Raw genomic sequence first — 25,447 nt, 5'->3', positions numbered from 1 at the left:
TAGTTTTATCTTATTTTATATAAATAATTTATTTTTACGTGATTTTAGTTTATCATATTTTGTTTGATATTTTGTCTTATAAATGTGATATTATTTTGTTTGTTATCTTGGTTTAGTGTTTGATTTTTCATCATAGTATGATATTTGTTTGGTTTAAATTTACATATTAGTTTTCATTCGTTACAAATTTAATCAATATGTTAACATCTTCAATGTAACAGATTTAGTTACATGAATGTTCCACGCACTTTAATTTTGTAACAGTGTTAGATGTTTGATCATTTTATACTATTAACCTATGAATGAATATTTTTTTGAGTAAAAACACTCTCTTAGATAAAATACTTATTGAATATCAAGAAATTAAATTTAAATAGAAAACAATTCACCCCCTTTGATCCAGAATACAAATTGGTCTAGTGTGGGACACTTGTGTGACACTATTGATTATGTGGCAATTCATAATACTCAACTCAAATTTAAAGATCTTTATGTTTGCAACTTGTTAGAACTCCCCCTCAATTCTAACTCGATGACCCTTCTTAAGTATATTTGTGTTCATCTTAATAATAGTGTGACTGATACTTTTACTTGGTAAGTAGATGTTAATGGTTGCTACACGACTAAGTTTGGATATACTTGACTTTTGTCTCAAAAATTTCCCGAGTAGATTGTTGGCGTTGGATTTGACATCTAAAAGTTTTGAGAAAATTAAGTTTCTTGTTTGGTTGGTTGTCACAATTCAACAATGGCTTGTGATGTATGCATCATTGTTATCTTTTGCAGTCTATTACATGTATCTGATGTATGAAAGACAATGAATCTTTCCTACATTGCATTAGAAATTGCACTCTCTTTTGTCAAATATAATGTTCTCTTAGTTTCAATGGTCTTGAGTTTTTGAACCAATCTAATACTTTCAATTTCTTGAAGTCATAAAAGATTCATTTCAGTTTAACTCAAGTGTTTATGGTATGTTTGTAGTGACAAATGCTTTGTGAATCTCTTTACCTAAAAAGTAGTTGATTTTTTTATCTCAGTTCGTTTATCTTTTTCTTTCGTTACAACAAAACTAGTATAAATTTTATTTTTGAATGATTCTTTTATTTTTCTGAAATAAATTTCCATCAGGTTGTTTTTTAGAATGTACTTATATTTTTTTTAAATAAATAAATTTAATATATTTAATGAAATTTGTAATAAGTTTGAAATCTATTATTTTTTTGTTTAATCAGGACAAGGGATTCTGTCCCACAATAAATAATGATATAAAAATAATTTATCTCAATATTAATTACCATTTTAATTTTTAATTATATATTATTTTCTTCTAATTTTATTAAAATGACATATTACGTAGAATCAATATCTCACACCTGCACATTTATTGCAGAATAAATACAACCACACTTATTGATAAATGTAATTTTATAAATTATTTTTCTAGATTTTATTTATAAAGTTATTTTAATATATATATGTAAAATGACAAATAATACAGTAGTTGTGGGACTGATAGAATATTAGTTTAATCAACTCGTCAACCGATCTTCCAGAAACCTCCCTCTTCTAGAAATTCGTTATGGTGACTCATAAACACGCCAATTGTAGTTGACCTTATTAATAGAATAATAAATTGCTGAATTGAATGCTCTTTTCGCATTCAATTTTACTTTTTGCAGACAAAAACTATAGAAAAATAGAATGCTCTTTGGACGGGGAAATAATTTTCAAATTGAAAAGAATCACTTAAAACTGTGACTATGATCTCCGTGATATTATTTTTGAAATAGAAGTTTATGATTTCTTTATCCTTATTATTGAAATGATGATATAATTAATTTCTATTAAATGACTTCAATTATAAGAGATTTCTATATTTTTATTTATTTATATTAATTGAAAAAATCAATTAAATTATTTTCTTAATTTTAAAAACAATAAAATATGAACTTTTACTTTTATAAAATAAACTGAGCTAAACCTAAATTCCACTTAACAATTTTATTTGATATTAGAATTTTGGCAACCATTAAGTATTGAGTGAATCACTTGTTGAAGTGTTTCCCTTTATAATTTACCTTTGGAAATGAATATGATTATTATTCGGTAAAATATTATTGGTGAATGATGTGTGCGTGAGAATTGTATTAGAATGATTTTAACTTTGTTTGCAATTTAAGCTAAATTTCGCCCTACTTGAACAACGAACTTTCTAATTTCACTCATCTAAAAATTACCATTTTTTTAATAACATAAAGTATAAACGTCACATGCTATGTCAATTTTGCTCTTGATATCTGAAATTTTGATGCAATCACGGACTAGAAAGGAAGAAACAGTAGTAGTAGTAAATACTGAATACAAGTGGCAGTTTTTTCTACTGTATCGTAGTGGAAAAAGTTATCAGAATTCAAAATTTCAAAATAGCAATGAATACAGGCTCCACTTCTTCTACATCTAGCGTACGTGTACATATATATACGTTGTATAATACAAACTGAAAATCAAAACCTAATTACTACTAGTCAAAATTACACTTGAGACAAGGCGCTTCAATAACTGCACCTTCCCAACTATGTTATCTGTTATATTATTATTCTAATTAAAATTATTAAATTGTTCACTCGGACGAGTCGACTCACTACCAGCACTGGTCCGTTTCCCATTTCCGGCTCGAGTAACCGGACATCACCGTCGACAACGGCCGATGTCGCCGGAAAATACTCCGGTCATAATTAGCGCGTTTATCAGGATCCGATAGCGTAGAATAAGCAGCGTGAATTTTCATGAAATCGTCCGCCGACGAGTTTTTCCGGTCAATCGCCGCCACATCAGGGTGGCAGACTCTAGCAAGTCGCCGGTACGCCGTCTTGATCTCTTTGATCGAAGCACCGGCCGGTACACCGAGGATCTCGTAGAACGATGAAGGAGAAGAGTTCATGTTGAGATAGGAAGGTCTAGGTTGCTCCGTCCATGTAGAACGAGCTTCAGTGGTGGCTGTAGCACCAGCGGCGGAAACTATTGGCCGAGATCTAACTCGGCAAGGTGGAGGAGCGACGGCGTTGCCGGCGAAGTTTGCGGCGTAGAGAGAAGAAGGAAAAGAAACGGAGGAAAGCATGTTTGTTTATTCGTTGAGATGCGATACGTTGTTGTTATGAGATTTGGGAATGAATGAGAAATGAAATTGGAATTAGGGTTGGTTTTATACAAAGGATTGAGAAAGGGAAAGGGGAACATGTGGGTCCCATGACAGTTGAAGCCGTGGTTTTGTAGAGTTTGTTTTTTTGCAAAGCATCGTAAGATCTTATCCAATGGGCGTTTCTATAGGATACGTGCTGACTCAGAATGTACGAGCACTTACTTGGCTTCAAATTTTCTCACTTTTGGTACAACACTTCTTCTACATATCATCAAGTTGGGTTTGTAGTTTTCGTGAGCTAAGGAGTTTTAAATAGGAAATCACTAATTTCATTTTAAACTAACAAAACTTAATTATTAATAATTATCTACAAGAATAATAGCTATAATTTTTGTAAAATTGTGGTACTTATGTGACTCAAACAAACTTAGTGTATTTATGTTACCATGAATTAGTGTATATTTGATCAAACTTAGTGTATATTTGTTAAAACTTAATGTACTTATGTTACCATAAAATTTGCAACTCTTTTTTAAAATATCAATAAAAATTATTTAAATAAAATTTGTATATTTGATCAAAGTTTTAACAAAATATACTAGTATTTTTATTGTTTTGTTTCTAATTTTTGAGATGAAAGTATTAAATATGTATATTCACATTTAAACATCGTTTTTATATGAATATTGACGGATCTTTGTTGAAATAAAATAATGTATAAGAAAATTTACAAAAAAAAAAAGTTTATTAATAAAATATATATTTTTTAATTTAAAATTTTTAATTGTGTATATTGTGAGTTTCGTCTAAATATATAAAAATGAAATTAATAATTTAATAAATACAAAAATTTAAATGATATTAATTAAGTTGATTTTAACTTTTTGTTGTTGTTTGAGTCCAAATTATATCAAATTAAATAAACCTTATCTCTACTAATTTGAATATGATTTCACTTTATTTAAAATAAACTATCGGTATTTAAATAAAATTATTATATTTAATTTTACATTACATCTGTAGTGTTATTTTTTAGAAAAATATTGTATTTAAGTATTTTTAATAAAAATTTAGTATTTTAAAAGTTTACAAATTTGATGGTATACAGATGTGTTGTATTGAACTGTAAAAATTAAATATGTTTTTCATCATTTGAATTTTATAAGAAAGTTTCAAAAGTTCAAACAAATTGACTTTCTCTTTAGTTCAATATTTTCCTAAAAAAAAAAAAAAGAACCAATCAAACTAATAGACTACATTTATAGTTTCATCATTCTCAAACTATATAATTTCTCGATCTAATTTATCTCTTTGTCATTATTTTAGCAATTTTTTGTACATTTAAATTATAAATTTACAATTTTAAAATTTATATACAATATAATATTGTCTTTTATTTAATAATTAAAATTTTCAAATTCGAGACTCTAATATTTTGACCATAATCCTCCATTGCATATGAGTTAACTATTAATGAATGAATGAACTTGTTTATTTTATTACGCTATTTTTCTTATTTATTCTATATCATTTTACTTCATGTCTATGATTACATAGTCGATTTTTCATCAAAGAAAAAGTAAGACTTTCACGATTTTATCCTTTTAAAATTTATTTCGGCTCATGTAATTTAAAAAACTGCAATTCTACACAGCAACGGGCGACTATTTTTAATATGTTGCAGTTTGTTGATGAATGTAATTAACGAGTCATCCTAAAACATGAGATTCAATTCGGATTTATGGAAATAGAAAAAGATAAGTTATCATCTTATTCTTTGAAAGTGTAGAGTAATATCATTTAATTTGAATTTTTATTTAAATCCAAAATCAATTTTAAAATATTAAAATAATCCATAAAATATTATAATTCATTCTCATAATTTTTTAAAAATAATTACAATTTATTATTAAAATAATGATTTTGTTATAATATCAAAAACTAAGTTGATCAATAAAATCAAAATTATAACATCCTGCATTTTTAAAAATCAAAATTATATTTTACTCTATAATAAAACAATAAAAAAGTTAAATTGATGGATACGAAGTACGAGAAAAATTAAAATAATAAAACATATGTTCAGTTATTTCACCGACATTGTCAGAGTCGAGAGACCAATTTCATATATTAACAGTAATTTATTTTTTTAATTTGAGGCACAAATCTATAGGCCAAAACTTGAGAGACAACTGGATCTGATTGCACATGGAACGGAATAGAGTTCGGTTTATCCATGACAGGTGACATTTGCCTTATATTGGGGTTATCCATTTTTATTCACATTACTTTTATACTAATTATGCATTAAAGCAACTAAACGAATAATTAAAAGCTAAATGCACATAAACACTTTAACTACTACTGATGTTGTCGTTTTTAATTTGAATTCTAAATTGTTTTGGATACGTATATAAGTTAAGAAAATGACTCAATCAGTATTTGAATAAACAAAATATAAGAATCATTTACAAATTATTTATATACTGAACAAACAGTTAACTAATTAAAAAAAAAAAAAGCAGACCCTTAATGAATCATATATTACACTTTTCCATCTAAAAGTGCTGTTATGGATTAAATCATTTAACTGAAACGGCCTACTATGCATAGATGGAATTTGTAGGTATGGAGTACGATACGTGCATTGCTTTTAGTCATTTTTTTGAGGTTAGTATTTTTTATTACGTAATGTTTCTCGGTAAAAAATTAAAGAAATATTGAAAAAATTCGTATTTAATTAAGGTGAACACTCTTGCGTGTATTGAATTGAAATTCTAATCGATCGTTTTGAGAGAATTCATTTTGATGATTTTAAATATTTTTTAGGATTAAATAAATTTTAAAATATTCTTTATAATTAATAATTTAAAAGGCTTTTTTAATGAATTTGTAATATAAGATTTCGAAATATTTTATTTATTATAATATTAAATGGCAAAATATAATAAATACATTATAAAATTTGAATAAATAAAAATATAATTTATATAATTTTAAAATTTTTCAACAATAAAATAGTTTCTGGTTTCATTTTCTCATAAGTAACTTTTATCCATATATTTGTAGCTATAGTACTCCTCTATAAATTAGCATATTTGTGTTCTTACTCTTAGATTTGAACATTAGGTTCATAATTATGGTATTCATTAATCGGTAATATTAAATATGAAGTTAGGTTCAATTAAAAATTTATTTGAACGATATTCTTTTCGAATGAAGTGCTACACGCGTCAATACAAATTATACCCGTGTTTTATATAAAAATGGAGGCGATGACTTAAAGATTATAAACTATGATTTAAATGTGTTATGGATATAAAAGATACAAAATAAAGCAAATACCTAATAAGTTAAAACAAAATGTTACACATTAATTACTCATGAACAAAATAATTTTCTCTCACTCTATTGATTGAAATCATAAGAAAAACTAATGCGATTCGGTTTAATCCAAAACCATGAAAAGTATTTCACCATTTCAAGTAGATAATGTATATTACATTCTTTATGATTAAAAATCTTGTTCTTTCTTCATTTTTTAAATAAAATACATGAAAACATATAAAAGTAAAGTATTTTCCAAAATTAAAGTTTTACTATGGAAAAACTAATCTCTAAATTGAAGAACATTTTCTAAACATTTATTTGAAAGGAGGTAATATACTCCCAACCATTGCAATATAATTACTCAAACTTTTATATACGATGGACAATCGAAAAAACAAATATTAAGTAGTTTCTTTTGCCTAAATCTTTTGACACATCGTTGATAATCTATCAGCGAAACTTCATGCATTGACAAATTAATCTTTGTGAGAGTCTCTCATTTAAAAATCGCTATATCAATAAGTATACCTTCAATTATACTAATATATTCCAACTCACATCAAATAAAAGTTTGTTAGTGATTTTTATGTCTTCTTTAATTCTATAATATGTCACTTTAACTTAGTAACTTTCAACAAACTCCTCCACCAACTCATCCTCTCATTGAAATAGTATTTTCCTCCACTTTCACCTCACCCACCTCCTAACTCTTCCTCATTTAACATATTTGCCATTGACACCTTTTCATCCAAAGCCAAATTGAACAACCTTGGGTACCTCTCCCTCAGTGCCAAACTCCCCACATAATATCCAACCAAAACAAAGTAGATCAACCATTACCAATAACCTCCATCAAATTTCTCAAAACTAATTACCAAACCCATTATCCTCTCCTCTCTCCACAACTCCCATATATCACCCCCACATCGAATCATTGAAATAATTTTTTTTGAAAATTCTCATTCACTAGGCCATATTTATTAGCCAACACTTTAAATCAAAAATCGCATCTCTCAGTTCTCACATTCCAATACCATTTTTTCAACAACGCATGATTTAAGGTTTTCATGTTTCTAACACCTAATTCCCTACTTTCTTTAGACAAACACATTTTCTTTTATTTAATCCACTAAAAAGAGATTTAATTTTAGAAATGATACTTGAAAGAACTTTGAAAAAGAATAAAAAATAAATTATCAACACAATCAAGATAACTTTAAAGAAAACAAGTCGACCTCCCAAAATTAAGAACTGCGTGAATTATCTCTAATGGGAAGACCCAAATACTTAATTCGTACTGCAACTTGCAAATAATAAACTCAACTTCTTCTTCTTTTTTTTGGACAAAAAATGATATTTGTTCATTCAAATTAGGAAAAATTACATCAATCGACAACAATAGAATTTAAAATTGCTAAAATAAAAAATAATAAATCTATAAATAAATTCGCAACACTCAAGATAATAACATTAAATGACATAATGTCTACAATTGCAATACATGTTTTTGTAGGTTAAAGAAGCAAAAGTATTGATTAAATCTAAATTTACAATTGATTGAAGTTAATCTATCAACTTAAATCAAACGAACATTATAATAAAACAGAAAATAAAATACCGCATTGAGATGAAAAATTAAATATCCTACCAAGATGAGAAAAATTAAATCTATATGGAAAAAGCACTTATTTAAATAAAAGAAGAAGAAAAATTACAGAAGTAATTTTTGAATTTAAATGCATAAAAAGCTAAGAAGAAAGAGAGAGAAAAAATTAGGGGCTACAACTAATGTTATTAACTTTTAATAAATACACTAATCCGAGCAACATAAAAATATCCTTAATAGATCTCATGGTGGTTCAACTCTTCTCCCCCCACTAATTAAATATCATCTACAAATTAGAAGGACGTTACTCAAAAATCCACTTACTTTCGACATAAAAACCCTCTAAACAACTCAAATTTAATGGAAGAATATAATAATTTATAAAATTTAAGTCTTCGTCCGTCGACAATCAAACAGTACAAATAGAGTTTTATCGGGTATAATACTTCAATCATTTAATATAATGTCGGTAAAGTTTTTTGTATTTAATTTTGTTAGGAAATTTCAATTTTAAAAATTTAACTTTATCTGAGTACCGTTACAAAGTTTATATAGTAGAATACCGAAAAATTCTCTTTTTAATTAATTCCATAAGATGTCGATACGAGTAAAACAAAAGTTGTACTAGGCGAGTCGATTATTTTTCTACGTTGATTGAATTAATTTTTTTTCTAACTTGATTTATCTAAAAGATAATTTGTTTTCTACGTTGATTTATTTTATCTTTTTAATTAAGTTTTTATTTTGGAAGGCTAAAGGAAATTTCATAAAATAAAACATGGCATAAGAAATGGGTTAGAAAGAGAATTACATAGAGATTGGTTGCATATAGATAAGCAGCTTTAATACAAGAAGAATTCACCTCTACATCAAATCAGACAGCAAAGAAATGACTTTTAAAGGAACAAGTGGTGCATTATTGTAAATACTTTTCATAACTGTCTTCCTTCTAGAAAGAAACACATATAAAATATCTCATAATTCAATCAATGCTATGATTGGGATGCAAGTCACAAGTTGCTAGCTCCAAAAGCTTAACACTAGCTAGTAGCTAGTGCATTGCTCTTATCCGATATTGAAATTGACACGGAAGCAATTTATATTATTTAATTCTAATGATCCATTTCAAAATGTCTCAAGACATTTGGAGGAAAGTGATAAACAACTATGTGCAAACTTTCTATATAATGTAATTGGTTCACCTCTAACCAACTTTGTAAATTAATAAAAATAGAGATTAAAATTATAAATAAATTTACATATTTTTTATACTATCAATTAATTAAAATTAGATTATTAATAATATTTAACTTTTGTAATAATTATTTTTATAATAACTAATTCTAAAATCACATAATTGAACATAATGTACTAATTATATAAAATATTTTATATTGTAAATATAAAAATTAAACTTTTTAGTAAACATCAATTGAATAAAATTATATCAGTCTCAATATTTATCTTGTGATTAATAGATATTAAAAAATATAAATATAATAAATATAATTTATTAAGAGTTTTACCGTCTTATATTCTCACTCTAAAATATATTGATTTTCTATGTCAAGATACTCGAAATTGATTCTATCCGTAAAACTTCTGAAATTGCTTGTGAATAAGTACTAGTAAATCTCTCTTATTTATCTAGGACAACTAAATCATAAATAACAAATACAAAGTGATAAGTACCATTTTTTCTTTTGGGTAACTACTAGGTGTGATGTGTTGGACTGAGTTGAAGACTTAGTTTCTAGAATCATGTATTTATCATTCTTATCCAATAACTCTATAGCTGTTTAATTTACTATCTAGTGACTAGTGGGTGATGCAACATGAGAGTTGTAAGTATATGAGCATAATTAATTTAGTAGATTAGCATATAATTAAATACGTACCATAATATATTAAAACATTCTATTTTTGAAGAGAAATGACTATCGTGGTTACTATTATTTTAATTTATTAGAAAACTTAGTTAGTTAATTTATTACATTAACTATTTATTTATTTAATTAAATATTTAAAATATCTAATATGATGTGTATATATATGTATTAATATGATGGGTTTTTTTTTAATAACTTAATTTAAAAGAAAAATGATCAATATACTCATTTTTAAAAATTATATACAAAACTTACCATTTTATTGACTTAGTCAAAAATATGGATTTTAATCCATTTTTTTCGGATTGTATGAAAATCGTCCAAAAAGTCCAGATGAAATCGAGGACCATGATATTTTTATATCATTCTTTTAGGAAGTTCGAGTTTGTAATAACGATTTCCTTAAGATTTTTTTTTCGAAGTAATTTGAAAAGTCGTCATTCCAAAAGACGATTTAGAGAAAAAAAAATATAAAATAAAATAAAAATATTTAAGAAAGTCGTAATTACAAACTTGAGCTTCTTTAAGAAAATGATATTTGCAAATAGCGACTTCTAACTAAGTAAAAAAATAAGGGTAATTTGGTGTATAGTTTTGAAAAGAAAGTGTATTGATAATTTTTTTATTTTAAAATTAGAGTATTAAAGAAAAAAAACCTAATATTATTTGTATTTTTTTGGAATATATATATTTTTAAACTTTAATAATTTCTTTTAAAAAATGGAGAGTACCTTTAACGTATCTTTTTTGGGCCTTTCCTATTTTTTTCTTTCTTTTGTTGACAAATCTTCTCTTGTTGGTTACAATTACAATATACTCTAGCAAGAGTCCATATTAGAAGCTAGTTCATCCGAATTATTATACTTCTCTAATATGTTCCGGTATAATATGAGGGGAGATAAAAAAAAAAAAAAAAAAAAAAAAAAGAAATTAAAAAAAAAAAAAAAAAAAAAAAAAAAAAAAAAAAAGAGAGATTATGATTGTGACATCAATAGTATTTTATAAAATAATTTTCTAGCACAAATCAACGTCATTTTATAAAATAATATTTTTACCGTTCCAATTGCATCTTATGTTTATCTGATTATTCATTTTGAAGTCGTTAATTTGTCCAAGTCTCCGTCCATTAATTAGTCTTGATATCAAAAGTTATTTTCAAAATTCCAATACTGAATAATTCTTATCTTCTAGAGGTGCATATCAGTGTCACAAGGGGCTGGAAGATAAGTGATAAAATTTTTGCTTCTTCAAACTAAATTGTGACAAATTTAGCGAAGTTAATCTTTACCGTTCAATCCATCAATCAATGTCGACCAATGCAAATATGGAATAACTTTATAAGAAAAATTAATATTATAATATACTTGCGGTGAAGAATAAAAGTTTACATGTGCGGCGGGTATATATATACACACACAATTGACCCATGAAATAAGGAAACAATACTTTTTGGTTCTTCCACGTTTGAGGTGGTGTCTTTATATTTTTTGAATTTTGAATGTATCAAAATTATTTTTGAATGCATATTTTGTTTTGTTAATTTATTTTTTGAATGTGTCTTTGATTATATAATTTGGTATTCAAACGTATTATTTGTTCGTCATTTTAATTTATAGATTTATTAACAAAAGTCGTATGTGAGAGTGAGAATAAATTATCTTAATTATTTGACTATATATGAATAACTAATAAAATAAACTTTAACTTCGAATATAATTAAGTTCTGGAATACATTCAATAAGTGATTTTAGTTTCATACAATCAAATAGCAAATTAGTGATTCATTCATTACTCACTATGAGTACTCATTAGTGATTCATTAGTTATTTTAGCAGCTATAAACTTAGTGGATTTCCTGGCGGAAAAAAAACATAATAGTAACAAGTGTTTATAAATTTTTTAAAGATACTAATTAAGAATCTAAATATAAAAAATTATATTAAAAAATAGATTAGAAACTGTGTATATAAATTTTGATTTTTTGAATTCTTAACAAATATTATTAATGTGAAGTATTTGAATAAAATATAGCACAATTGTTTAACTATATTATTAATGTGAAGTATTTGAATCCTAGTCATTTTCCACTAATACTACTAAATAAAATTGATCTTTTTATCTTCCAAACTTCATAATCTAAATAATACTCTATTTCTTGTTCCAAAATTCCTCACAAAAATTAGAGTTCTCTTCAATGAGAACCAAATTACAATGTTCAGCACTATATAATAAAAGAAAAATGTTTCCAAACATATCGAAATGAAACCATGTTACCACAATTAGTGAATTACAAATACAAACTATTTTGAGAATAACAATTGAGTTGAGTTAAAAAATATAACAAAAGTTGCTACCATCTTCTTAAAGTGCTGGGAAAAGCTCATTGAGTCTACAAGGCAAATGATAGAATTCATCATTCCTAACATCTGCACTATACAAACTAAACCTCTCCCACCATTTTAAACCACTATCATTTTTAGTTGCTTCATCATCTTCACGAGTAAGTGTGAGATCCAAAAATAATGCAATTAAGGAAGCAACCGTTATATGTGACATGAAGATCACACTTATAATATCATATAACTGCACAATATACACATTGAAATTAAAATTAAATAATAATCACATAAAATTTAACATATGTAAATGAAATTTCAATTATGTGTTTTTGGTTAAGATATATATCTTACCCATCTAGGACTTCCATGTTCATGCTTTACATGAAAATATTCTGAGAAATATTGAGGTATGGAGATTCCTAAGAAGAGTGAGAAGCCCAAAACAAATTTGGTTCTGAAACTGTTGAGGTTGCAGAATTGGAGAAAACTAAAACCAGCAGAAGCTACATATTTTTTCAAATTATCAAACATTGTTAGTTTCTATATATGTATAAAGAGTATATTAGATTGAATGGACATGTTACTTACACACATAGCCGAATAATACACAATATAATGCTGCTATGATTGGGAAAGGAACAGAAGCAAAAATTGATCCAAATTTCCCTGGTTGAAACGAGAAAAAAAAATTAGTTTCCAACATGAGAAACATAAGAAAATCAATTCTTTACATATTTAAGAGGAAAATGCACTATGCTTAAATAGAAACATTAGTGTCATGTCTAGTGTCTGTGTCAAAGTTTCATTTGTTCCTAAATCTAGTAAACTACCAATTCAAAGATGGTGAAATCATGCATTAGTATAAATCATATTGGTCAAAACAATACCAAAAACAGAGAAGAAAATCATAAATCCAGCTGATATTTGAATTACTCTTCTGCTTCCTACTCTTGTTAATGCTAGTAAACCAGCATTTTCCCTAAAACAAGAGTAAACCATAGTCAGAAAAATAAAAGAAAATAAAGGAATAAAAAACACAATAAATTATTAGGCTAAACTTACACTGATGCTGTAGTTCCAGTTACACAACCAAACATGCCACTAAGCAAAGCACCTACACCCTAAAATCAAAACAAAAATGACATGTTTCATTTTATGAAGAAAAAAAATGTCAAAAGAGTATTGAAAAGATATATTGAATCCTACCACCCAACCGGCTCCGCGACTGATAACAGAAGGTGGCACTGGTGTTGCACTTCCATATCTTGCAGCAGCATAGGATGCACCAGTATACTGCAAGTGATAAACATTTTTGAACAAGTGACTAACTAGTGCACTTGCATTGATTCTAATTATTTATGATAAGCCTTAAACTTTATAATCATATACCTCAAAAAGAGATACTAAAGAAGCAGCCATCACAGCAAAAGTTTCTGCAGCATTGAAAGTAGGACTCCCCCATTGGAAGGGGTAAGGAAAATACACCCTGCATAAGTTGAATGAATGTACATTAGGCTACAAATTATGCTGTTTAAATCCTTAAAGGCATAAACATAAATAGAACTAACTAAACGTTATACAATTATTAGTTAATTAACACATTTCTCTTACCAAGGAGCGGCACTAATGAGTCCGGCACGATCCGTGCGGCAACTAATCTGTGTACTTTCTGACTTGCGATTATATGCAGTTGAAGATGTTAGAAGCTGTGCAAATAGCCATGCACTTGCAACCGTAATTAGCACGGCGTATCGGTCATGTATAGTCTTCACGCTTGTAAAATACCGATGAACATACTGTACAAAATTAACAATTAATTACTAACATTAGTTATTTAAAAAAAAATTAATACACTGATAGTACAAAAGAGGAACTACTTGCCTGTGAGGTGAAAACCATAACAATTAATGCAGGAAGTCCAATTTCAACACATTTAGCAAGCTGCAAAATTGATTGACAAATGATAAATATTACACAAATCTAATGTTGATTCAAACTTATAAAAAGCTTATTGTAAAATTACCATTGGGAAACCAATTTGATAGAGACCAAGTCCAGTGAAAGCTATATATGGAACTACAGAAAGTGGACTAAGGAACCTGTGAAAGAATAGTGGTTTAAAAAACAATGTGGATTAGAAAAAAACTGCAAAGAAAGTTGTAGATGCTAACCTAACCGCATTCCTCCAAAAACCAAAAAATCCAATAGCCATTTGAAAACTTGCACTTATGATCAATGCACCTTGAATCCCTCTCATTGTCATAATAAACCTCTAGGAAAATAAAACAAGTCAACAAAACACTAAAGAGTGAAACATTTTATATCCATTTATAACATTTAATAGTCTCATTTACCTCATAAGGATCTGTATAAGAATGATATCTTTTAGCTTGGATAATAGAAATTACAGGTATTAAGTAAGTGTATGAACCAACAACTACCGTCGGCAACCGCGTTCCGAACAAAGAATGAAGTAATGTGGTTACTCCAGAAACAAACAGAAGGGACTGCATCACTCTAGCTTTCTCAGGCTACATTGAATTAAAGCATTTGTTTCAATAATACTATCATAAAAATTGTTTTATAATAAAATGAAAATGGTTCAAAAAAAATTCTCACATCTCCTCCACCCATTTGAGGGACAATTATAGTTGGAATTAGAACTGTAATGCCAAGAGTTAGAAGATAATGTTGGAATCCTAATAAAACAGCTTGACCTGCATTATGATCAAACATTGAATCAAATCATCTATCACAAATATCTTAGGAAATATTTCCAGAAAGGAACTAAATATAATTTACATTAAAAATATATTATATTGAAGTTACTATATATTGTGTAGCAATGATGAGTAAAGAAAAGTGTACTCACGCCATGGAGGTGGACTGTTAATACAATATTGAACTCCAGGAAGTTGCTCTTTCACAGGATGTGCAGAAGGCTTCACTTCCTCTGCTTTTGGGCCTCCACCTCCCTTTTTGTTGCCGCCGCCACCACCACCACCACCACCACCATTATCACCTCCATCAGATTGAGCCATTGCAGGGCAGTAGCAAATGTTGATACGAAAATATTGTAGTTCAAGTTTTCTAATTTTGTTGGTGTGTAAGTGTTCTATTTAAATAAAATCAAATTGATTTGAATTATTCAAAATGATAATAATTAATGATTTCAGTTACAAGAATTATAATCATATGTCATGAATATAATTCTATAACTGTTAGGTCATTATTAAATGATATTCATATCCTTTATTTTTACTAATGATATTCATATCCTAATGAGCATAATCAATTATTTTAGCTTTAATTGCACTAATCAGTATTTGAATTCGAATTTCGAACAATTTGAACCAAAATTGAGTTTTTTTTTTCAGAGCGGGTATTTCACTTTTTTGAATTTTTTTTTAATTATGGAGATTCAAACTTGGTTCCTTTATCGCACAAAGATTTAATTTTTATAATTTTAAATGATTAATTATAGATATTTTTAAATGACTAAAGCGGACTCTTATATTCACTTCATTCTTCCTCTCTATTTTATAAGATCATAACTCAATATTCTCAATTAAACTTCAATAAAAGAATTCTCTTATGTTTATTAATGAATTTTAATAATTGATTCTCACCCATTAAAACGTGTAATATAAAAATAGTTATAATTATATAATAGTATAAAAAAATTTCAAGTAAAAAGCATATCAAACTATTTTTAGATATTCATATATTTTATCTAACTTAAGTTAAAATACATCTTTTTTTGGGACAGAAAATTAAAATGTAACTTCGATATTGAAGTAAATTTAAAACAACATTTAGCAGATTGAATCTAGCTTAATTAGGAAAAAAGAGCTCGGTAAACTTGGTTTTTGCATATAGCAAAAGAAGAAAGAGACAGAGATAAAAAATAAAGTGGGCAACTAAATCTAAATATATTTAATGGGACGATTATTTGCAGAATATATATTTTTTTTTTTCCTTTCATTTTGGGTAGAATAGAAGATATTTATTTATAGTTACACATTACATGTTATGGCACAAGTAAATCCAGAAAACCCTGACACATAAAAATGATGTACACTGATGGAAACTCTCAACTTTGATACCTTAAGCCAATCCAAGCAGGGTCTACACACTCTATGAAACACTTCTTGACACAGTCCTCTAGAATAAGCTTAACACAATCCTTTGTGAGACGCCATAGTCAATATAACAGTAGTTTCAGAGTTCCATAGAATGAAAAGAGAGTGAAAAATGTGCAGAACATATATCTCAATGGCTTCAACACAATCTGCACAGGAGATCATCTTAAAAGGGAACTCCACCACTCTCACATCTGAATTATCTCAGCCTCTGAAACACGTCTAATCTAGATCCTTCGCTGACGCTGAGTTGGACTTGTTACATTTCGAGAACTAATGCTTGCAGTTCTTAAAAGTCTCCGGAATTCCGGTAAGCTGATCTTTCCATCTTTGTCAATATCAGCTTCCTCGAGCAAAGGATCAATGGAGCCTCTCATACCAGTATGCTAAAAAGCCAAAAAGGAAGTGATATTAGTTGCAGCAAATATGTATCTGATGTTGAAAACATTGCTTTATAAATGAGTGAATCAGCAATTTAATCCTCAAAATTGTAGAAGTCAAAAAATTTAGTCTCTAATAATAACAAAATTTGAAAATAATCATTGAAGTTGAAATTTCTCGATTACATTAATCCTTCCAAGACAATTTGAAGGACTACTTAACTAACTCAATAATTAATGCAATCAAGAATTTTCAATTTCAATGATTATTTTGAAATTTTATTATTTTTAGAGACCATATTGTTTGAAACCTATACTTCAGGGTCTAAATTGGTGATTCACACTTCTACAAACATATATATAGAGCTAGCACGCAGTAGATTTTCTAGCTTTGCTCAAACACCCTCCTCACCTCAAAATAACACAAACATTGATAAAGGTTGCAAAAATCTATTAATTGCACAATTGGTTTAACAGAGTTAAAAAATCACGGTGAGCCACCATGATTTTGTCAATTCCACCGCCAAACCAAACATAAGCTAAATACATTGCAGGAGAACCACTTCAAATCTAGGGAGAGAGTTTATCATAAAAGATGTTCAGGGAGATTGGGAAAGACATCAGACTAACCATTCTTAGTTCCTCTGGAGTAATAAAGCCATCTTTATCTAAGTCAAATTTCTCAAAAGCAGCCTGTGACCGTTGCTGCCACTTGTCAGAGTCATGTTCCTCCAATTGATGCACGTGTAATGTAGCTGCTACAAACTCAGTGAAATCTACTAATCCATCTGTATTGCTGTCTATCTGCCAGTACAGAAGACAATGATTTAACGTATTTTAACATGAAAAACATGCGTAAATTTCCACAAGTGATTAGTGCAAACAACATCAATTGTCATTAAATATATATTTTGTATAAAAGGAAAGAAAATAATATCATAAAACACCAAAGAAACTTTCAAATTTTAAAAGTGAAATAAGAGATGATAAGTTGTCAACAAAGGATCTTAGATACTAACCGCTTGCAATATCTCTAATACTCTGGATTCTTTCAACTTCCAAGGGAGATCTTTAGCAAGAGCCTGCAAATTAATCACTTTAGTTTAGACAAAAGGGAATACTACATTAAGGGGGTTAATTAATCAATAACAGATAAGTGGTGTGGTTTGATATATGAGTTACCTGTCTCATCTCTTCAAGACTAATAGCACCATTTTTGTCGACATCTATTGCATCAAACTGATCTTTTAGATCAGACAACTCACCTTCATTAAGTGTGCTAGCCAATGCCTGTAAGATAACCAAGCAACCATAAAATCAACATCAAACAATTTCAGTGCATTCTAGCAAGCAAAGACCTGAATTAACGTGTCTTCTTACCCTCAATGCAAATTGTTTCAATCGACTATACTTCACAAACTGTCGCATGTTGTTCAGGACAGATATATCAATTGGAATTTCGGATGCCTCTCCTCCTTCTCTAACCCATGGATGTGCTGGAAATATCAGAATTCATATACAACTCAACATTAGGATATAGCTTTGTTTTAAATGTGTTTTGAAAAGTAAAGATTACAATTAGAATATGGTTGTGTTTAAGTCGCAGTTCTTTGTTAAATTAAGAAAACCCTGTAAGGATTTAGAATGATTTCCAAGTCTGAATGAAACGAAATTCTAATTAGATAAAAACTACTGCATTAGTTATGCAAACCAAGTGTGACTGAACAATAAACAGAAAGAGTTGAGCTGAACGTAAGGACGTTTAGGCCCAGTGTTAATTTGGAAAATGACTACCAAAGTACCCTTTATCTCCTTATAGATAACTAATGTTTCCACATTAACTTTACTTTTTGAGTTTTGCATACTTACAGCAACAGTTATGTGCAATCAATTTTGCCAAGTTATTCTTTGTTCTGTTTTTTTTATTTTTTTCCATTTTTCCTCCTTCCTTCCTTTCCTTTTTAACGTAAATAATTTGTATACATAAAATTTAAGCAAACATTCATTGAAGACAAAAATGTCTAATCATTCATCATTAATTGGTCCCAAATCTCAATCAGGAGAAAAGGAGAGTTGACACAAGTTTTAAAAAAGGTTGGACTACAGAAAGTCTAAACTGAGGACAACTTTTCAATATTTGACAACATAAAACAAAATACTTCTCACTTTAGGAAGAAAAAAAATTGAACATGTAAACCCAGTGTTAGAAATGAAATAGCGTTCAAGTGCTATTAATTCATTGCTTAAACTTTCTTCTTTTTGAAAAAAGGTTAGACAATTTTTAGTCTGGCTCGTCATTAAATATTTTTTCACACCCTAAATTTGAGGCAGTGACAAATGTAAATAATTTAAGGAAAGGAAACTAGATAGCGTGATAAACAGCCTTCACATCATAAGAAATAAAGCGGAAACATACATAGAGCCTGAGCAGCAGTTAATCTTGCACGAGGATCTTTTACCAACAATTTCTTCACAAAATCTTTTGCTGCATTACTTATAGTTGGCCACGGTTTCCGCCGGAAATCAGGCTTGTTCCTTAAGACCTGCATATGATGTAATCATATATTAAATGTAAGGAAAGTAGTAAATCATGTTCTTTAAGGGAAAGGCCAAAGATTTATTCATGTCATTAAAAAAATAGATAGAAAATCCAACATAAAAAACAGGAAACTTAGAATGTAATAAGAATTAAGTGTACCTCCTTGAAGATACCATCCTCAGTCTTATCCCAAAATGGTCGTTTCCCACAAAGCAATATGTATGTAATCACACCAATACTCCATACATCTGATTCAGGACCTGACTTCCGCTTTAACACTTCTGGTGCGACGTAGTATGCACTTCCAACAATATCTTGAAACCTCTTACCTGATTATTTTTTTCAAAGAGATAGAACTAGAACTCTCAATTAAAGATTGCAAAAAAAACGCCTGATACATAGGGGAGTAAAAATGAAAGAAATCAATCAAACGATTAACATAAATATTTTTCCTCACCAGGTTTTATGAAATCAGACAAACCAAAATCAGTAGCCTTTAAAGCTGAATCTTCCTTGTTTGATTTGAAAAGAAAATTCTGCACGCAAAGAAGAAAACAAAAAGAATTTATTGTCTAGTACCATAACATTACATTGCTTTAAATATGCCAGTGCACTTGATCGCACCTCTGGCTTCATGTCGCGATGTACCAAACCATGTAAATGACACTCAGCTGCAACCTTCAGCATCTGCCTTACAACCACTGCAGCATCTTTTTCAGTGTAACGGCTGTCCTTCCTGTAAAAGAAGAGGTAGAAAAACTAAGTTCTGAGTACAGGGAAAAAACACATTGCTGAACACAAAAATCTAGCAGACAATAATATTTTGGACTCATCAGTGATCCTGGTTTCGAAATTTGTGAAATTGTTAACATCTGAAGAGCCAACTAGTCAGGGAAAAAATCAATCACATCCAAGATCAAACAGAACTTACTTGGCCAATATCCTGTCTAGCAATTCTCCACCTTCGCATAACCTAATATAAGGTAAATTGTCAAGAAGTTTACTTTAATAGATGTATATATAAAAGAACAAAACAATAGACAATAAACCCAACATAAATGATTTGATAAATTAGCTGTCAAAAGATATATCCAGAATTTATTACAGTCAAATGCTGCTTTAAATCAGATGAACACAATGACACGACATAGATATAAAGAAAATAGACAGAAAAAAGTAACTTACTCCATAACTATGTACACATATGATTCATCGTCAAAAGCATTATAGAATTGAACCACATTTTCATGGCCTGTAAGTTCTTTCAATATCTTGACCTCTCTCTTTACATCCTCAACAGCTATGGGGAGAACCATCTGCCACAATAATCAAGGATTGATTCACAAAACCTCTTGCGTGTAAACGAAGCATATATAGGAACTTAAATTCAGATTATACATTCATTAAAATCAATTGCGGGCATTACAAATTTACAACACCAACCAGATCCGAAGTTACTCGACTAATCTTTTACTAGAATTCCCATTATCCTATCGAGCATTAATAAACACTACCATAAGTCATAACTATCCTCGGAGGATGCCACAATCGAATCAGTGGAGAAACTGAAAGAAAAAATGGAATGAAGACAGAGTATTTGGTTTTATATTATGGTCATCGAGTCTACAATCCCATCGGCATCGACCACACTTGTTACCAATTTTTCCGCAATCTCAAAGATCTCAACAGAACCACAATTGAAAACCATGTTACAACCAAATGGCTTGATATACAAGTTACAGAACAACAAGTCAACCATAACTAGTCAAGCTTGTTATGCCCGTTTACAAAAACACCTCAACTTCAACCCCAAAAAAGTTGAGCAATTCTAGCTCAACATCAAACAAAAAACATAGATGCAGTATCAATCAGCAGGCATTGCAAAAATTCCTTTACAAAATGAAAAAAAAAAAATTAAATCTACCATTATCCTATAGTTCTAAAATTCCAAATGCATAACAAAAATTGAGCAGTCTCAAGCAAAAAAACGAAATCTGATTAATTCTTTATTCTTCCTAACCTATTGACCAATTACAAAACCACAAAATAATAATTTAAAAAAAAACTCACAAAAAAATGAATCTTACCTTTGCTTTCTCGAGTCTCTTAACAGCAACACGATCTCCATTAGATTTATCAATTCCAACATAGGTATAACCAAATTGTCCATGCCCCAATAATTTCCCTAGCGAAAATCTCTTATCAAAATCTTTCTCATAACCGAAATCCGTTCGTTTCCCACACGGAACATGCCGCGAACCAACTTTCTCTTTGGGCCTGTGTTGCTGATGATGATTCTGACTCTGCTGTTTTTTATTTTGGGCCTCATCTGGGCTTCTACGTCGCGGAGCAGAGCTCGGTACCTGATGTTTTTGGCCCGTGACGACAGTAACAGTTTCCGTCGCAGTTGAATTCCGTTTACGGTTCTCCGTGTTTGTTGCGTTACTGTTAGAGCCGCTAACAACCTTTGTTGAAGAGAAACATATACCCATGATTGGGATTAATTAAAATAAAATAAAATAATGAAATGGTGGATCAATAGCAAGGGAAAAATTTGGATATAAGAGAGAAATTATCATTCACATTTGAATGAAGAGAGAGAGAGAGATAGAAAAGCGTGTTGAGGTGTACATGATTAAGAGAGAGGGAAATAGAGGAAGGGATGGGGCAGGGACGACGAAGAAGGGAAGAAGGAGGAAGAGAATGAGAAGGTGGTGATGGTCAAAAGAGACTTTTTTTTTGGCGATGATGAAGAGAGAGAGAGAAGAGAGAGAAAATAACATTAACAATTAATTAACACAATATTAATATAATATATACTATCAATATTAATCAATCACTAAAACAAAAACAGAAACAGAAACAAAACAATTGAGTTGCCAAATCTCTATTTTCGATAATTTTATTTATTATTTAATTGAATTGGACCTTGTTGTTTATTGTTTATGTGTAATTAATGTGTGTTTTTTAATTGTTCATACTTCAACTTAGTTGTCATATTCCCACGTTAGTTTTTACGTAGTCATGATAAAAATATGTATACACTAACAGAGTTTGTTATATGACACAATTTAACAATCTGGTTTGAATTCTGTAGATGTTGTTATTAATAACTTATTTTCTAAGTTTTGTAAAAAATTAAAAATTGTAGTTGTTTATTTTAGAAATGATTTGATGACAATAAAACCGTTTGATGTTTATTTTGGCAAAAGTAAAGATAGATGGTCAAGATGAAATTTGTGGTTTTAATTTCTTACCTATTTAAGTATTGTGACAATAATGAAGTTTGAACTTTAAATTTTACTACTTTAATTGGCATTGTTTGCAATACATTTTTTATTTACTCTAAACGTTCAAATAAGCTTTGTATTGTGTGTTAATTGTACAAATGAATAATTCTTTCACAAAAAACGCTTTTTTTTTTCTTTGAAGAATATAGTTTTTTACTATTTTTATTTTCAAAAGTAACATATAGTTGAGTGACATATGCATTCCACCGAGATTACTACATCTGTCTTTCGGGTTTAATTGTATTTTTTTAATGTCTATATTGATATGTTATTTTGGTTTCCAATACTATTTTGTACAACTTTAGTCTCAAGTTTTTTAAATTATTATAATTAAATCTCTGAGTTGCTATTCTTCTATTTAAAAACTATTAAATTCTTATATTTTACTCAAAATAAATATAAATTAAACAGAAATCCAAAATTTTCTAAACTAAATTTTTATAAGAAAAAACAAACTCCAATATTATGAGATGGGGTTAAATTCTTATATTTTACTCAAAATATTAATAAATTTAATAGAATAGGTTGATATTTTTAACTTTAAATTAACCAAAAAAAATCAAATATATTTTAATTTTTTATAAATAGAGATCTAAATAATCACATTTTAATAGAAAACTACAAAAAAAAAATAGATGAACAATACCAAAATCTAAGAAAATAATTCTAAGGAATACAAACTACTGACTCGTTAAATATCTATCAAGAAAATCTTAAGAGATAAAATTAGGAACATCAATTTTGTTTCTATTAAAAATATCTAAAATATTAGAAGGAAAAGTATCTCACCAACAAGTTTTAACAATGTGAAGTCCTAAATTATCAATCATGTCAGTACATTGATTATCTTCTCTGAAAATAAGTGAGATAATAAATCTCATTCTCTTAACCATATGAAAATAATTAAGTCGTCTATTTCTAATTGACCAGAGAACAAGATCATGATTCTCGAAAACTAATTCTATCATTTGAAAATCATATTGAATCTATAAAAAATGTCACTCATTCTTATATGTTGTTTCAATCGCAACCATTTTTGACATGTCTAGTACTTAATTGTGAATTCAAACCAAATACAAGATATTGGGAAAAACAACGCAACGAAATTTAAATAACAAAATCAAAACATAAAATTATAACATGAATATTACAAAATTGAAGAAAAAACTATGACTAGATAAAAATGTTGGGTGAAAATTATTACAACACATAAATTTCTCTAAAATATCTCACATCTCTATTACAACTACAATGTTCGAAGTAAATATCCAATTATACATCACTAAACTCTAAAACAAGATAGAAAGAAAATAGTCATATATAAACTTAAAAAATAAAGTCGTATATATAGTCTTGGTCTCTCTTTCTTAACAATGTTAAGTAATAGAATATCATTTCAACGTGTATTATTTTAATCAACTAAAAAAAAATCAACTCGAACATTTATCTTGATTGAAAATGATATATTTCCTGTTTATGTTATTTACAACGACAATAATTCAAAAAAACTATCATATTCTACTGTAAAGAGTATTTCACTTAAAATTAAACCACTTCAAAAATTTTTTCTACAAGTTAAAAAAATATGACACAACTTCCATGTTAACGTTCTCCAAAAATTCTATAATAATTAACATACTCCACAACATTAATACCAACTATTGTCCATGTACTACTCCACTAATAATAATTCATCATTTTTCATGGCAAAGCGGAAATTCCACAATGAGGGAGGCAATTTCATTTAAGCCCTTATCTGATCATTCTCCATTAGGCAAATTATACCTTGCATGCTTAGATTTTTCACTTTTCCACAATTTCAGAATCATTTCATAGTTTTTCTTTGCATATGACCTACTTCAAGTACCAACACTAAATTTCATGAGGTGATGTCCTCACTTTTAAATATTTTTTATCAAAAATGATTTTGTTGGTAATTTCTTCAAATATCAAAGTTTCTTTTTCACATATCAAAATAAGTTTGATATACCCATAAAAAATGAAAAAGATCATATGAATATTAACGTATTATCTTCACTATCAATATTAACTCCAATAGTTTCTACCCGTGACAATACCATAGAAGGGAATCATGGACACATAAATACAGAATATACTAACCCACTTTATCTTCCTCTATTCTTTACTCCCCTCTCCTTCCATGAAGGAATCAATAATTTTTATGACCCTTAAAATACTAATTGAGCAAATGTTGACGAAGTCTTCACTCGTCAAGATTTTAAATATCATTCTTTTTTAAAATTTAAATATTATTTAATCGATAAATCATCTTTAGATCACACTGTCGTTGTCCAATGCTGGAGTAGGGTATGTAGTGTGAGATCAACACGTTTGTTTGATTGAATGGTAACATCACACTTATTATAAATATGTTTTTTTATGACACAATGTAATGTACGACATAAACGTGTCATCGTAATTTAATTTTATATAAATTTAATTAAGGGAACATATGATATCCTCATAAAGTTGAAGAAAATTACTAATCTAAATAGTTATTATATTTTTTTATCAAAAAATAAATAAATAATTATTTCCGATAAATTTTTATAAAACATAATGTTAAGAGAAATATTTGAATATAAATTGATCTCCTAGTAATTGCCAGAATACTCCATCAGATTTTAAATATAAAATAAAATTATATTAATAAAAATTGATAAATTTTATTTAAAATTTGAATTAAATACATATATATATATATATATATATATATATATATACATATATATACATATATATATATATATATATCATTTTTGATTTATT

General features: G+C 28.3%; 3 protein-coding genes across 3 annotated transcripts; all 3 read right to left on the bottom strand.

The window, feature by feature from the left end:
* Window positions 1–2,391: 2,391 nt before the first annotated feature.
* On the bottom strand, window positions 2,392–3,186 carry LOC101502936 (chaperone protein dnaJ 11, chloroplastic-like). Its single transcript, XM_004512080.3, has one exon. It carries the CDS (start codon window positions 3,119–3,121, stop codon window positions 2,645–2,647), a length of 477 nt encoding a protein of 158 aa, XP_004512137.1. The 5' UTR covers window positions 3,122–3,186; the 3' UTR covers window positions 2,392–2,644.
* Window positions 3,187–12,099: 8,913 nt separating this feature from the next.
* Window positions 12,100–15,864, bottom strand: LOC101502620 (putative nucleobase-ascorbate transporter 10). Its single transcript, XM_004512079.4, has 14 exons — window positions 15,179–15,864; window positions 14,926–15,023; window positions 14,661–14,837; window positions 14,478–14,578; window positions 14,330–14,405; window positions 14,188–14,247; window positions 13,918–14,102; window positions 13,696–13,792; window positions 13,513–13,599; window positions 13,369–13,427; window positions 13,194–13,285; window positions 12,895–12,972; window positions 12,658–12,809; window positions 12,100–12,550 (listed from the first exon to the last, which is right to left on the bottom strand). Exons 1-14 carry the CDS (start codon window positions 15,345–15,347, stop codon window positions 12,329–12,331), a joined length of 1,653 nt encoding a protein of 550 aa, XP_004512136.1. The 5' UTR covers window positions 15,348–15,864; the 3' UTR covers window positions 12,100–12,328.
* A 390-nt stretch (window positions 15,865–16,254) lies between these two features.
* Window positions 16,255–21,999, bottom strand: LOC101502305 (calcium-dependent protein kinase 28). Its single transcript, XM_004512078.4, has 12 exons — window positions 21,455–21,999; window positions 20,553–20,683; window positions 20,299–20,340; window positions 19,992–20,103; window positions 19,825–19,903; window positions 19,527–19,696; window positions 19,245–19,371; window positions 18,209–18,324; window positions 18,011–18,118; window positions 17,848–17,910; window positions 17,459–17,632; window positions 16,255–16,834 (listed from the first exon to the last, which is right to left on the bottom strand). Exons 1-12 carry the CDS (start codon window positions 21,857–21,859, stop codon window positions 16,676–16,678), a joined length of 1,686 nt encoding a protein of 561 aa, XP_004512135.1. The 5' UTR covers window positions 21,860–21,999; the 3' UTR covers window positions 16,255–16,675.
* Window positions 22,000–25,447: the final 3,448 nt, after the last annotated feature.

Source organism: Cicer arietinum, chromosome 8 (assembly GCF_000331145.2).
Source record: "Cicer arietinum cultivar CDC Frontier isolate Library 1 chromosome 8, Cicar.CDCFrontier_v2.0, whole genome shotgun sequence".
NCBI classification, from domain to species: domain Eukaryota; kingdom Viridiplantae; phylum Streptophyta; class Magnoliopsida; order Fabales; family Fabaceae; genus Cicer; species Cicer arietinum.
Note: the sequence above shows the minus strand (reverse complement) of the source record. Positions and strands in the feature narration are given on the sequence as shown.